The 15,366-nt window shown below is 43.9% G+C and overlaps 1 protein-coding gene across 1 annotated transcript in view; it reads right to left on the reverse strand.

Annotated features, from left to right (window-relative positions):
* Positions 1–4,535: 4,535 nt before the first annotated feature.
* The window catches only part of LOC123766342 (protein-L-histidine N-pros-methyltransferase), a 414,422-nt gene continuing 403,591 nt past the window's right edge, over positions 4,536–15,366 (reverse strand). Inside the window, exons 2-3 of the mRNA XM_069321088.1 lie at positions 10,788–10,975; positions 4,536–4,972 (exon numbers count right to left, since the gene is read on the reverse strand). Coding sequence (XP_069177189.1) covers positions 4,671–4,972; positions 10,788–10,975 — 490 coding nt within the window. The 3' untranslated portion in view covers positions 4,536–4,670. The remainder of the gene's footprint in view (positions 4,973–10,787; positions 10,976–15,366) is intronic.

Below are 15,366 nucleotides of genomic sequence, written 5' to 3' on the forward strand. Positions count from 1 at the left end.
AAATACTGAGCTAAATAAAGTCCATCTTTGGCTAACTGCCAACAAACTCGCCCTTAACATTGACAAAACTTTCTATATTCTGTTTGGCAATAAATCCTCTAATCAAATAAATCTCAAAATAAACAATACCCAAATTTGTAACAAATTAGATGGCAAATTCCTTGGCATTCTCATTGACCACAAGCTGAATTTCCAGGGACACATTCTAAATATATCACAAAAAAGTTTCAAAAACTGTGGGCATTCTTTCTAAGATCAGATATTATGTACCACGCCCTGCCCTGGTGACTCTCTATTACTCCCTTATCTATCCATATCTCAACTATGGTATTTGTGCTTGGGGCTCTACTACCCAAAATCACTTACGTCCTCTAATTACTCAACACAAAGCTGCTATTAGGACAATATCCAACTCTGGCCCCAGGCATCACTCGGTACCCCTACTCAAATCTCTGAATATGTTAGACATTAAGTCACTGCACATTCTCTCATGTGTATTATACATATATAAAACGCTAAACTATAATGCCAATCCTGATCTCAAAAGCTTCATAGAAGGATGTAACAGAACCCATGAGCACCACACCAGAAATAAATACAGTTTTGATATTCCTAGAGTACGACTTAATCAAACTAGAAATGCTCTACAAATCAAGGGGCCCAGAATGTGGAATGACCTTCCCAACCATGTTAAAGACTGTACCTCTCTCAACCAGTTTAAGTTAAAAACGAAGCTATACCTAATAAATTCCCTGTAACCTACCTTACCCTTCTATTGTCAACCAATGTCTGTTTTTTTTAAAGAGCGCTGTTTGTCGACATAATTGTATTTGTGCTGCTTTTTCATCTATGTTTTCATTTCTTGTTTTCATTCTACTCATTATGCTCAATTAGTATTAAGCTTGTCATTTAAGTTTATCATGCCCGAAACGCTTTGCGTAATAGTGGCTTTAGGCATTGTATGTACTAGCTCTACCTATAAGTCAACCAATCTTTGTAAAAATTTATTGTATGTATGTACCTTACCTAAATAAACATTTTATTTTTTTATTTTTTTTTACATCTAGAAAGGGCAGCTTCCCATCCTTTTCCATCTCGTAAGTGAAACGCAGCACGGAACTCTGCTCAAATGCCTCCTTCAGCTCCTGCAGATGTCTGACATCAGGTACCTGTGTAAAAAGGTTTACAAAGAAAAGAGCGGAGGTTTCCACACTGCAGTCTACACTAAGGAAGAGCTCAGTCCCCCAGGGTACTGTGCTTGCTCCAGTACTTTTTCTCATCCTCATTTCGGACATAGAAAAGAACACAACCTATAGCACTGTATCATCCTTTGCAGATGACACTAGGATCTTCATGAGAGTAGGCAACATAGAGGAGACGGCGAACCTCCAGTCAGATGTAGATCAGGTCTTTCTATGGGCTACAGAAAATAATATGGTGTTTAACGAAGATAAGTTCCAGCTCATGCGCTATGGAAAAAATGAAAATATAAAAACGGAAACCACGTACAAAACTCAGGCAAATCATAACATAGAACGAAAAGGCAATGTAAAGGATCTAGGTGTACTCATGTCGGAAGACCTTACCTTTAAAGAACACAATAAAGTAGCCGTCACAACTGCAAGAAAAATGACAGGTTGGATAACAAGAACTTTTCACACTAGAGATGCTATACCGATGATGATACTTTTCAAAACGCTTGTACTCTCTAGAGTGGAGTACTGCTGCACAATGATAGCACCTTTCAAAGCTGGAGAAATTACTGACCTGGAGAGCGTGCAGAGATCCTTTACTGCTAGAATCCACTCAGTAAAACATCTAAACTATTGGGACCGACTAAAGAGCCTAAAACTGTACTCCCTTGAGCGCAGGCGGGAGAGGTACATAATAATTTACACGTGGAAAATATTAGAGGGGCTGGTCCCAAACCTGCACACAGAAATAACATCACATGAGACCAGAAGACATGGCAGGATATGCAGAATACCCCCGTTGAAAAACAGAGGTGCAACTGGTACTCTGAGAGAGAACTCTATCAACATCAGAGGTCCGAGACTGTTCAACACGCTTCCACTATACATAAGGGGCATAACTGGCCGACCCCTCACAGTGTTCAAGAGAGAACTGGATAAGCACCTCCAAAGGATACCTGATCAACCAGGCTGTGACTCGTACGTCAGGCTGCGAGCAGCCGCGTCCAACAGCCTGGTTGATCAGTCCGGCAACCAGGAGGCCTGGTCGACGACCGGGCCGCGGGGACGCTAAGCCCCGGAAGCACCTCAAGGTAACCTCAAGGTAAGGAAACGAACATAGGAATGGGCCTAAATGCCAACAGCGACTGCCCAGACAGGTACAAGAGGAGTGTTGTTAACGCTTATGTCGATCGTGCTCTCAGCCACAGCTCAGAATGGAAGCAAGTCGACGAAGAACTCTGTAGGGTAAGGCAGGTCCTAGTCAACAACGGCTTCTCCAATGGTTTCGTCGAAGACATCATAAGAAGGAAAGTGAAACGCCATGCAACCTCTGAAGAGACAACTAACACAACACCTATACCCCCTATTAGACTATTTTACAGGAACTTCTTTTCCACAGCTCATAAAACGGAGGAAAGGGTCCTGAAAGATATTGTTAATAGAAACGTTATCCCTACAGACAAAAATCAGAGGATACAACTGACGATTTACTATAAAACCAGAAAAACGGCCAGCCTACTCATGAGAAACTCTCCAGACACAAAGCAGAACGCTTTAAAAGAGACCAACGTCGTCTATGCCTTCAAATGCCCTCTTGGGGACTGTAAGCTCCAAAAAACCCAGTATATAGGCAAGACAACAACATCTCTTTCTAGGCGTTTAACGATGCATAAGCAACAGGGCTCCATTAAGGAACATATAATCTCTTCCCACAACCAAACCATCGCCAGAGAAATCCTAGTAAACAACACAGAAATCATCGATAGATACAGCGATAGCAGGCGGCTTGACGTCTACTAGGCACTACACATTAAGAAGTCAACACCAGCAATCAACAGCCAATTAATGCACAACTATATTCTACCCACCTCAAGACTCCGCTCCAATATAGAAGCATCAAGAAATATGGACCAATAGGCTTTCTACAATCACTTCCATTCAATACCCATTGTTTCGTGTTCTGTCTTGTGTTTATGAATTTAATACCCTATTAATACCACCTCACCCCATCCACCTCACTCAAATGTAGATATAAACAAATCGAAGATGTGTAAGTTCTATTCAGTTGTGTATGTGTAAACTAAAGTCTTTGAAAATGTAATAAGTTTTACGAAACGCGCTCAAGTGTCCCGTCAGACTAGAAATAAAAATGAATTTTGGAGAATTGATTTTTGAATTACCACCAACAGTGAAAAGAAACGTACGAAGATCGAGAAAATTCGTGTTAGAATTATTAATCTTACTTTTTCGGTCATATATATATATATATATATATATATATATATATATATATATATATATATATATATATATATATATATATATATAATATATGTAGTGCCTAGCAGACGTCATATATATATATATATATATATATATATATATATATATATATATATATATATATATATATATATATATATATATATACATATATATATATATATATATATACATATATATATATATATATATATATATATATATATATATATATACATATATATATGTCGTACCTAGTAGCCAGAACGCACTTCTCAGCCTACTATGCAAGGCCCGATTTGCCTAATAAGCCAAGTTTTCCTGAATTAATATATTTTCTCTAACTTTTTTCTTATGAAATGATAAAGCTACCCATTTCATTATGTATGAGGCCAATTTTTTTTTATTGGAGTTAAAATTAACGTAGATATATGACCGAACCTAACCAACCCTACCTAACCTAACCTAACCTATCTTTATAGGTTAGGTTAGGTTAGGTAGCCGAAAAAGTTAGGTTAGGTTAGGTAGTCGAAAAACAATTAATTCATGAAAACTTGGCTTATTAGGCAAATCGGGCCTTGCATAGTAGGCTGAGAAGTGCGTTCTGGCTACTAGGTACGACATATATATATATATATATATATATATATATATATATATATATATATATATATATATATATATATATATATAATGGCCATTAATAATGGCCATTTTTGCACCTGGAAGCAGCACAACGGCTGTTATAATAATATTTAAAACTATATAATTACAAAATCTTTGAAATAAACAATTAACTAATTTAAGACCCTCTAACTTAATTAGATCTAATTAGTTCTAATTAATCTAATTTTGATTAACTAATTCTTTATGCTCAATTAGTATTAAGTTCTAGATATTAATGTTTTTCCTGCCCGAAACGCATTGCGTAATAGTGGCTTTAGGCATTGTATGTACTAGCTCTATCTATACTGTATATCGATCCATTAATATAACATCACTTGTATGTATGTACCTTTCCTGAATAAACATATTTATATTTATATATTTATTTAAGAGGCAAATCAAAACAAGACTTGCTATAATTTGTGAAAAGCAGCTTTATTTAAGGTCCTTACATATTCGTTTGTACAGAAAGAAAATTAAGTACAGAGCCCAACTGAGTACCAAATAAATTCCAAACAAATCTCCATTATTTACTGTAGCTAATAGTTCTCAAAGGTTTACCTGTCCCAATCCACTCGCAACTTGGTCGAGCGCATCACCATACTGATCCCCACTGTCCTCAACAGTGCCATTGGGTGACCCGCCATTTCCCTTGACCAAGACGAGCACCACATCAGACAGCCAGTAGAAAGCCTGGTCAAGATCACCTTCACACAGGTAGGGGAGGCGGGACCAGCGCTCCAGCTTGTAGCCTAGACTAGGGAAGACGTCTCCTGCCAGGCTATTGACCTGTTCCTCTACAGTCGACCCACTCACTCCTAGCTCCTCTGATGGCAGGTTGTCTATAGTACCTGAAAGGAAGGGGTCATTATGGAGCTTTTGCTTGAGAACTTGAACTTGAGACAAGCATAAATGGGGTGAGACGCAAAGAGAAACCAGAGATGAAATTACCAGAAAGGACAGGAAGAGGAGAGTAGGATGACAGAACAAAGAGCGAATAGAACAGAGATAGAGGGGGGTGAGATAGGGAAAGTGAAAAGAGATGGGAGGGGGGGAAGATAGGGAAAGTGAGAAGAGATGGGGGGGAGGCAAATGGGGAGATAGGATAAAGAGGCAGGATGGAGGAATGAGCGTAGACAGCGTTTCCCACAAACACCGCAAGGTTCTGCATGAGGAATATAGCCGGAAGGCTTCAAATTAAAAATGCCACAAGGTAAAGAAACTAAAGCCGCAATGTCACTTATATACACTGATGGTTCCCTACACCGCACCACGGGTGCAGCTGGAAGTGCAGTTGTCCTGACAATGGGCGATGGCCTATACTTTGAGTGGGGAGTCCGTATAAACAACTGGGCCTCTACCCTTCAGACTGAACTATTTGCCTTGATCCTTGCACTGAAATGTGTACAAGTCTCCAAACTTGATACATTAATTGTAAGTGACTCCTTATCATCCTTAAATGCTCTCAACTCTTTAAGACATAACTGTAACATGCTCGTGTCCGAAGCTAGACACAAATACAACAAAATTATTAAGGATGGTAACAGAGTCCATTTCATGTGGTCTCCATCTCATGTTGGCCTCCGAATGCATGATAGAGCTGATAAGTTAGCCAAAGAATCTGCCTTTAAAGGAGCCGTTGAGTGTAACCTTGGATTGTCAATGAGCAATCTGAGAGCAGCAGTACACCGAGAACTTCAACAAGATCTTGTAGATCTGAGGCAAAGTGAAATTGACACCAGTAATTCCATCTATCATCATACTATCATGCAAGAGGAGCCACACATCTATGGATCATCCAATAAAATCAGCAGACTTCTAGATGTTACTACTGCTCGGCTTAGACTCGGTTACAAGTATCTCTGCGAATTCTCATTATCTGCTGATGTAGACCTGACCAAATGTAAACTGTGTCAACAAAATTATTCGCACACCATCCGTCACTATGTGATGGAGTGCGAAAAGATACGTGAATTTAGAGACAATTCTATAACCAATGTTCCAGCGATGTGTAAATATTTCATTCAAAATGATCTGCTACCAGAAATTTTAGCCAAATATCCCCAGTTTGCTAACTGTAGGTAGTAACTGAATGATTGTAACCTATCCACCGCTGCCCACTGGATGGGGGGCAGTGTGCAGGACAAACATATAAATTTTGACACTAGCTCTCCACACATGTCAGTTGCTAAATTTAGAACCTGTACTTGAGGTCGATCTCGAACCCATTGTTGATGTGACGACTTATATTGAATTTTGTAACTAGCTCATCAAGATTGTAACTTGCTTAGCTAAATGAATTGTGGGGTTCAGTCCCTGAGCCCATTATGTGCCTCTGTAACCCTTTCCACTACCGCCCACAAGATGGGTATGGGGTGCATAATAAATGAACTAAACTAAAAACTAACTGCAAAGAGTGGGCCGGAAGGTCCCAGAATCCAAAAAAAAGGTTCACGCACAAAGTCAGAGATTTTTAGACCCAAACAAAGTAACTACTACCTGAAATACGAATTGCACTAGTTGCAAAGGAACTAGCATGCCACAATGGACATAGCAGCACTCGGAAAAACACGCTTAGCTGACAAAGGTCAACTCACAGAACGTGATGGTGGGTACACCTCTTTCTGGAGTGGATGCAGTGGCGCCGAACGACGAGAAGCTGCCATTGGATTTGCCATCAGATCCCACCTCGCCCAAAAACTTGCCAAGGTCCCAGAAGACATCAACGACTGCCTAATGACGCTCCAGCTCCCGCTTGGAAGCAAGAGGAGTGTAACGCTGATCAGTGTGTGTGCCCCAACCATGACTAACCCTGCTGACATCAAGGTAAAGTTCTACGAGGAACTGGACAACCTCATTGTAGCAGTCATAAAGTCAGTGAAGCTATAGGACTTCACTGCCAGAGTAGGGACAAACTATTACACCTGGGAAGGGATCATTGGAAGACATGGCACTGGCAAATACAATAGCAACGTCCTTTTGCTCCTCACATTGTGTGCTACACACGACCTCATCGTCACCAACACATCGTTTCGCCTTCCCACCCCCAACAAGACATAATGGATGCAACCACGCTCTAGGCATTGGTATCTGATTATGTCATCACCAGGATGAAAGACAGGCAAAACGAGAGAATGTCGCAAGATGCAAGATGCAAAGCCATGTGTGGTGCCGACTGCTGGACTGACCATCGCCTCAATGTGTCCAAGTGTAAACTTCGCAGCCTGCCCACGAGAAGAGGCCAAGGTTAGAAAACTGTAAAGAGACTTAATGTCTCTAAGATTAAGTTGTTGCGGAAGCAAAGTTGCTGAAGGATTTTTCAACGACCTAGAAAGCAGGATGCACACACCCCAGAATGGCCAGGACACCATCGAGGTAAGGTGGGCAGCCTTCATATATGCTGCTTAATCTACTGCCCTTGAGCACCTCGGACTATCAACCCGCAGAAACCAGGACTGGTTCGACGAAAACGATGGGATAAAGGTATTGCTGCCTAAGGCACAGGAAGTGCCTTTGCGCTATCATTCTCACCTAGTTGACCATTCAGTTGATCTTTGCGCCTGAAGAAAGGTGCTGAGGACGCTTCGTGTGATGCAGGATGCATGGTTTAGCAAGAAGGCCGATGAAATCTAAGGTTACGCAGACAGTCACGACACCAAGCATTTCTATGACGCTCTGAAGGCTATACCACAGCCCTCTGGCTCTGCTTCCTTCCTCAGTGCAGATGGGACTGAACTGCTGACAAAGAAGAAACAGATCTTGGACAGATGGTTTGAACATTTTGATCAGGTCCTTAACCGCCCTGCCTCAATCAGTGATGAGGCCATTACTCGCCTACCTTAAGTAGGCGAGTAATGAACCTGGACGTTGAAAAACCTGCTACAGCAGAAGTAGTCAGAAAGTCCATCAAGCAGCTTTCCTGTGCAAAGCGCCAGGATTAGAGGCAATCCCTGCTGCAGTGGATTTAGAAAAGCAGGATTCTGGAAAAGCAGGAGGCCCAGCCATGATGCAGAAACTGACAAGGCTCTGCCAGTCCATGCGGAATGAAGATGTATGTAAGAGGTGGTCAGCCAAGAGTTAAAAGATGCCAGCATAGTTCAGATGTTGGAGTAAAGAAAGAGGAAAAGCAACCGGTAGTCTTGCGATAATCACTGGGGTACTTCACTCCTGTCCATCGCTGGGAAGATCCTGGCTCGTATCCTGCTCAACTGTCTCCTTCAACACCTTGAGCAGGATGTTGAAGCTTTTCACAAAGCCAATGAGGCTTCTATGTAGAACACGGAACTGTCAATACAATATTTGCTGCACGCCAGCTAGTAGAAAAACGCCAAGCGCAACATAGCGACCTCTTCGTTACCTTCGTCAACCTGATCAAGGACTTTGATATGGTCAGCAGAAATGGCTTGTGGAAGATAATGGAGACGATTGGCTGTCCCGGCAAATTCACTGCGATTGTCCGGCAGTTCCAAGACGGCATGATGGCGGAAGCACTGGACGATGGAGACGAGTCAAAAGTCATCCCAGTGACGAATGGTGTGAAGCAGGGCTGCGTTCTCGCCTCAACACACTTCAGTATGGTATTCTCGGCCATGCTCAGTGATGACTTCCGTGATTGCCAGAGTGGAATACCCATCAGATACAGGACTGACGGCGGGCTGTTCAGCTTCAGGCACCTACAGGCACCTTCCTTCACACAAAGGTGAAGGAAGCTGTCGTAAGAGACTTCATGTTTGCTGATGAATGCATCCTCAACGCCAGCACAGAGCAAATAATGCAACACGAAATGGATTGCTTCTCACAAGCTTGCAACAACTTCGGTCTCATCATCAGCACCAAAATGACTGAAGTCATGTACCAACCCGCACTTGGAATACTCTACCAGGAACCGCACATCACTGTCAATGGGCAGAACCTGCAGGCAGTCCGGCAACTTCACCTATATACACCTTCTTGTACAGCTACTAACACGCATAGCGTTTTAGGCAGGTCCTTAATCCTAATTTTACCCGGAGTACGACCCATCAAATCGTTTAACAACCAGGTACCCATTCAGTCCTAAGTGAACAGAGGCTACAGTTAAGGATTGGCGCCAAGTAAATCCTCCCCGGCCAGGATACGAACCCAAGCCAAAGCGCTTGCAAAGTGTTTTACCACTGTGGCACGGAGACTTCTTCACCTATCTCGGCATCATACTCTCAAGAGCAGTGAACATAGACACAGAAGTCAACAACAGGATCGCCAAAAGCCAGCGCTGCCTTTGGAAGATTCTGTGAGAATGTCTGGGAGCGGAGGGAGCGGTGGCCTTACCACCAAACTGAAGGTGTACCATGCAGTGGTACTCACCAGCCTTCTCTATGCCAGCCTGACCTGGACAGCACACAAACCGCACGCAAAGCTAGAGTAAACTCCACCTCGACAGTAGCGCCCACTCACGTGTGTCCCGTGTGTGGACTAGCCCTCCCATCTACGTTGGTCTCAGCCTCCATCACCTGACACAGCCGCCCACCTTCGACTTGATATATTGAAGTCATGGTCATCTTTGTCTCCGAAGGACAAACATGAAATAAACATAAAAGCACAATAATCTTTGAATGAGAGAGAAGAGAAGAGAAGAGACAGAGAAGAGAGAGAGAGAGAGAGAGAGAGAGAGAGAGAGAGAGAGAGAGAGAGAGAGAGAGAGAGAGAGAGAGAGAGAGAGAGAGAGAGGAGAGAGAGAGAGAGAGAGAGAGAGAGAGAGAGAGAGAGAGAGAGAGAGAGAGAGAGAGAGAGAGAGAGAGAGAGAGAGAGAGAGAGAGAGAGAGAGAGGAGAGAGAGAGAGAGAGAGAGAGAGAGAGAGAGAGAGAGAGAGAGAGAGAGAGAGAGAGAGAGAGAGAGAGAGAGAGAGAGAGAGAGAGAGACTGATAGGAGAAAAAGAGAGTAACAGGCGGAGTAGAGTCAAGAAGAGTGGGACAATGGGGTATAAATATAGAGAAGAGAGGGGCCTGATTCAGCCTGTTCCCTACATGACTTCTGCTTAGCATTAAATTTTAATTATTCATTTTTGTTAATAAATAACAAAAGCTGAACAAAAATGAGTTTCTAGGACCAAGCTTCAGATGAGCTGATGTAGGGTCACATCTCTTAGCGTGTAGATTTATTAGGAAATTTTGCACAATTCCTAGTGAACCCTAGTCTCAGTTTAAGCAAAAACAGGAGTATAACATGCAGTGTTATATAATTTTAAATAGCTATACTTTTCTCGCCCGTAAAAAGGAGTAAATAGGGAAGAATGATGGGAAAGAAAAGCGGACGAGGACAAGAACGGTGTAAGGATTAAAAGGAGAAAAATGGGGAGAAACAGACGAGGAAGTGGTACGGGAGGAATGCAGGTGAGATGACATGGAGGGGTCGAACAAGGAGGTAGTATGGAGGGTTTGAAGAGGGGGTTGGCATGGAGGGGTTCAACAGATGGTCATGTAGGGGGTAGAAAAGAAGGGTTAAAGAAATTCAATTCATAGAGCAAGCGGGTTCAGCATGAACCTACTTGTTCTACCCCTCCAAGTCATGGAGAGGTTGAACAGGGGGTCATGAAGGGGCAGAACAGAGGGAGTGCCATGGAGTAGAATAAGGGGGAGCCATGGACCGGTAGAACAGGGGTGATGTGGATGTTGAAGAACGCTGTCTCACCTATCTCGACGTAGGGGCTGAAGGGGAGGACGAGGGCGACGACCAGGGCGCCGTGGGCGGCCAGCTTGGCGTGGATGTTCTGGAGTAGCGTCCTGGGGGTGTCGCAGCGGTCCAGGAGGTTGAGGCAGGTGACCACGTCGTACTGGGCGTCCTCCACCTCCGTCTGCCACTCCCACGTGTCCAGCACCCTGCAGCGTCACAACCATCACTAAAACATACACTTTCTTTAACATGTACAAAACACCAACATATTACAGATTCCGTGCGAGCTGCCGCTACTGCTGTAACGGCACTGTCGTTAGCACTGTAACTACTACAGTTACTACAGTTTGGGGGGGGGCCTAGTAGCCTGGTAGATAGCGCGCAGGACTCGTAATTCTGTGGTGCAGGTTCGATTCCCGCACCAGGCAGAAACAAATGGGCAAAGTTTGTTTCACCCTGAATGCCCCTGTTACCTAGCAGTAAATAGGTACCTGGGAGTTAGTCAGTTGTCACGGGCTGCTTCCTGGGGTATGTGTGTGTGTGTGTGTGTGTGTGTGTGTGTGTGTGCGTGTGTGTGCGTGTGCGTGTGCGTGTGCGTGTGCGTGTGCGTGTGTGTGTGTGTGTGGTGTGGAAAAAAGTAGTTAGTAAACAGATGATTGACAGTTGCGAGGCAGGTCGAAAGAGCAATGCTCAACCCCCACAAACACAACTAGGTGAATACCAAGTCTGCCGTCATTATATGAATGTCTTTCATGTGCGTTGTATGGGAATATTTATTTGGTGCCTGCAGGATCGACCTGTTAGCTCTTGGTTGTAGCCGAACAGGCTACAACCAAGAGGCTCCAGATTGCCTGGAGATCCAGGAGGTTCCAGATTGCCTCCAATCTGGAGGTTCCAGATTGCCTCTAGGGTTGGTTCCCTATAACCAAGTTCTAGGGAAGTGGAACCTGGTAAGCCCTCTTACCAGGTTTCAGTTCCCTCTAGTTCCCGGGATCAACCTCGTGAATATGAAGCCTCCCTTGTGAAGACCGATTGAAAAAGCTTGGGTTGATCTATCAAAAGCATTTTAATAGTAGTAGGTACAACTGCCTACACCAATATGGGGGAAAGGGGAACAGAAGTTTGTGTAGTCACTTGTGGCGACTTTCCCCTCGTCTAGGTGTGCCCCTCGCCCCCCCCCCCCAGAGCAGTGGGGGGTCGCTGCTCCCCTGGTTGATATTCGCCCTCGTGTCCACAACTTCTTAATCCCCCCGCCATAACCTCTCAAGTATGAAGAAGGCTGCCGCGCGCATCAATACTTAATCTTAATATCTTCCCCTCACCATAACCAGCTCCCCTCGACCCTCCTAGTTACTCTCCTCACTATCCATTCCCCCCCCCCCCACCCTGTCCACCACCACACCGTATGCACCACACTTGACCAACACCGACAGTGCACCAATGAGGTGCACCGCGTCAACAGCTCAACCCATCTTCCAACAATGATAGTATTTGTACAGACGACGAGTCACAATAACGTGGCTGAAGATATGATGACTGAACTACACACCAGAAGACAAGGAGACGACGGCGTCTCGGTCCGTCCTGGGCCTGATCAACTCGACACTCGACTTTATAATGGTCCAGGACGGACCGAGACGTCGTCGTCTCCTCATCTTCTGGTGTGTGGTTTAGTCTTCGTAGTATTTATATCATTGGTTGGATGTACAAAACTGTTGAACCCAAAACGTTCACTTTTGTACTGTTGCAATACTTCAAACGGCAGACCAAAAAAGGCTAACCATAAACATATAGTTTGGTTTACTATTATCTTGTATAGTAAACATATAGTTTATGGCTAACCTGTCCTAGGCCTAAATAAGCAATCCTAGGCCTAAAACACAACATATAGGCTATATGTACTAGGCCTAATAAAATTTTTGGTACATGCTGTCTTCGTGGCGCCTTCTATAAGATAAATGTTCATGTGTGCTAACAGTTGATCCAAGTATCCAAGATCAAACTTCCAAGAGGCCTGGTCAGAGACCGGGCCGCGGTGACGGTGAGCCCCGGAATCATTATAAGTACCGTCACATTTGCATGACAGGAGGCGACCACCTCACACACAACGCCCATACTAACATGCCATCACAAAGCTGCAATGATTCCAAGTGATTCTTGTAAAACAGAATTTGTACTATACAAATTTTGGGTGAGGAACCAGTCATCAGAGGAACAACACTGATCATGGCCAATTTGGTGTAAAACTAACTGACTACAAGTAATATTTTTTATTCTCGGGTTGATTAATACTAGATTTTGGTGCCATATTTAACATGTCCAACACCTTTAACTGAGGAGCGACCTGACGGAACTCTCCCGTGGTACTCCCTGTGTCCTGCCAGGATACAGCTTCACAACTTCACAGCTTCACAACACACTAAATAAGACGTCATAGACTAACCAAACAGAGTTGCCGAAAAAAATTAGAAAGTTCACTTTTGCAAACAGAGTGGAAGAAGTGAGATGGTGGTGGAGGCCTAAATCATCAGTAGTATCACAGCTTCCTGTGACCAAGAGTCCTGGGAAGACGGGACAACACCTCATCCCGTAACTAGCTCTTTATGTCTTCTAGTCTTCTACCTGTGGCATTTCATTTTATTCTGACTTTCAAATTCTTTGTCGAATCAAGCTTTAAAGTTATTAATGGAGGTGGCTTCTAGAACTTCTTTTAGAACATTCCACATGTTAATAAACTACATGGTTCATCTACTTTTTTTTTAGATATATACAAGAGTTGTTACATTCTTGTACAGCCACTAGTACGCGTAGCGTTTCGGGCAGGTCCCTGGAATACGATCCCCTGCCGCGAAGAATCGTTTTTTACAACCAAGTACACATTTTACTGTTGACTTAAACAGAGGCTACAGTTAAGGATTTGCGCCCAGTAAATCCTCCCCGGCCAGGATACGAACCCATGACAAAGCGCTCGCGGAACGCCAGGCGAGTGTCTTACCACTGCACCACGGAGACTGGTGAGGCTTTCTTACGTCCCTTCGGCTCATTTGCGCCTCCAGCTTCCACCTGTGTCCTCTTGACATGCCTCATGTCTGAAGAGGCCATCCTTGTCTACCTAAATTACAGGAGGATTTGGACGATAGAGCAACGGTCTCGCTTCATGCAGGTCGGCGTTCAATCCCCGACCGTCCAATTTGTCGGGGATTGGAGTTAATAATATTAATCTAAGTTAATAATCTAAGATTATTATTCCTTTCCCCCCGTCCCATCCCAAAACTTTATCCTGATCCCTTCTCAGTGCTATATAATCGTAATGGTTTGGAGCTTTGCCCTGATCCCCCTTCCCTCCTTATCTTGTATGCTGTGATCATATTCCCTCTGTTCCTCCTATCTTCTAGGGTTGTGAGATCTTGTTCCATTAGCCTATCTCTCGTAGCTCAGCTCTCTTTCCTCTGGCACCAGTCTTGCTGCAAACATTTGCACTTGTTGTTATTCTGGCTTTACGTTTCACAAGCTGCAGATTCCACACAGCCTCGCTCCTGTGCCAGGTAAGTCCACTACGGGCTCACCATAGCCCGTGCTACTTTGGAACTTTTGTTCTAAGTAGCTGAATCTAAAACAACAACCACATGCAGATTCCATACCGGTGATGCGTATTCCAGGATTGGTCTAACAAATGTTGGACAGATTACAGTGAAGGAGTAATTCAGGTTTCTAAACGATGGTTTCTTATGAGATATGAGATGCCTGCATCTCATATGCTGCTGATGTTATCCTGTTTGTGTGTGCCTCCGGTGTGAGTGTCGGAAATATATCCCACCCCAGATCCTTCTCTCTGCTTTATCTTCCCCTTATGATGCAGATGCCTTCTGATCTTTTTTTCATTACCATACACTTGAGCGATTGAATTCCAGCAACCATTTGTATGACCACTCCTCGAGTTTGTCAAGGTCCTCCTGTAACTTTGTGCAGTCCTCATCTGTTTTCACGTTCCTCATCAGCTTTGCATCATCTGTAAACATTGACATGTCTGAGCTCACTCCCTCAGGCAGGTCGTTCACATAAATTAGGAACAGCAGTGGCCCAGGAGAGAGCCTTGTGGGACCCCCACTGTTTTATTCCTCCAGCCTGAAACCTCCCTCTGACTGTGACTCTTAGCTTTCTGTCCTTCCTCCTCCTCCTCCTCCACTCTTCCTCCTCTTCCTTCTCCTCCCCTCCCCTCTTCTTCCTCCACCTCCTCTTTCTCTTCTTCCTCCTCTTCCTCCTCCAAAAGGGTTTCGGTAGTACAATTGCGTTATTTATCTCAGCTCACAATCGGGAATTCTGGGTTCGAATCCAGGGCGGGACAGATATGGTTGGGCGCGTTTCCTATCACCTAATGCCTCTATTCACCTAGCAGAAAATAAATACCAGAGACTTAGCCAGCGTGTTGCGTCCTGAGGAAGGTCAGAAGTTCGACCTTCCTCGGGGAAGGTCGAAGGTGGTGTCAGTAAGGTCGATTTTCCTTGGGGAAAACCTCGATATAAGCCTAACATAATTCATAATTTAATTTATAATTAATTGTGTCGGGGGACAGGAAGCCTGAGTGTATTCATACACT

The sequence above is a fragment of the Procambarus clarkii genome, chromosome 9 (genome assembly GCF_040958095.1).
Source record: "Procambarus clarkii isolate CNS0578487 chromosome 9, FALCON_Pclarkii_2.0, whole genome shotgun sequence".
In the NCBI taxonomy this organism is placed as follows: domain Eukaryota; kingdom Metazoa; phylum Arthropoda; class Malacostraca; order Decapoda; family Cambaridae; genus Procambarus; species Procambarus clarkii.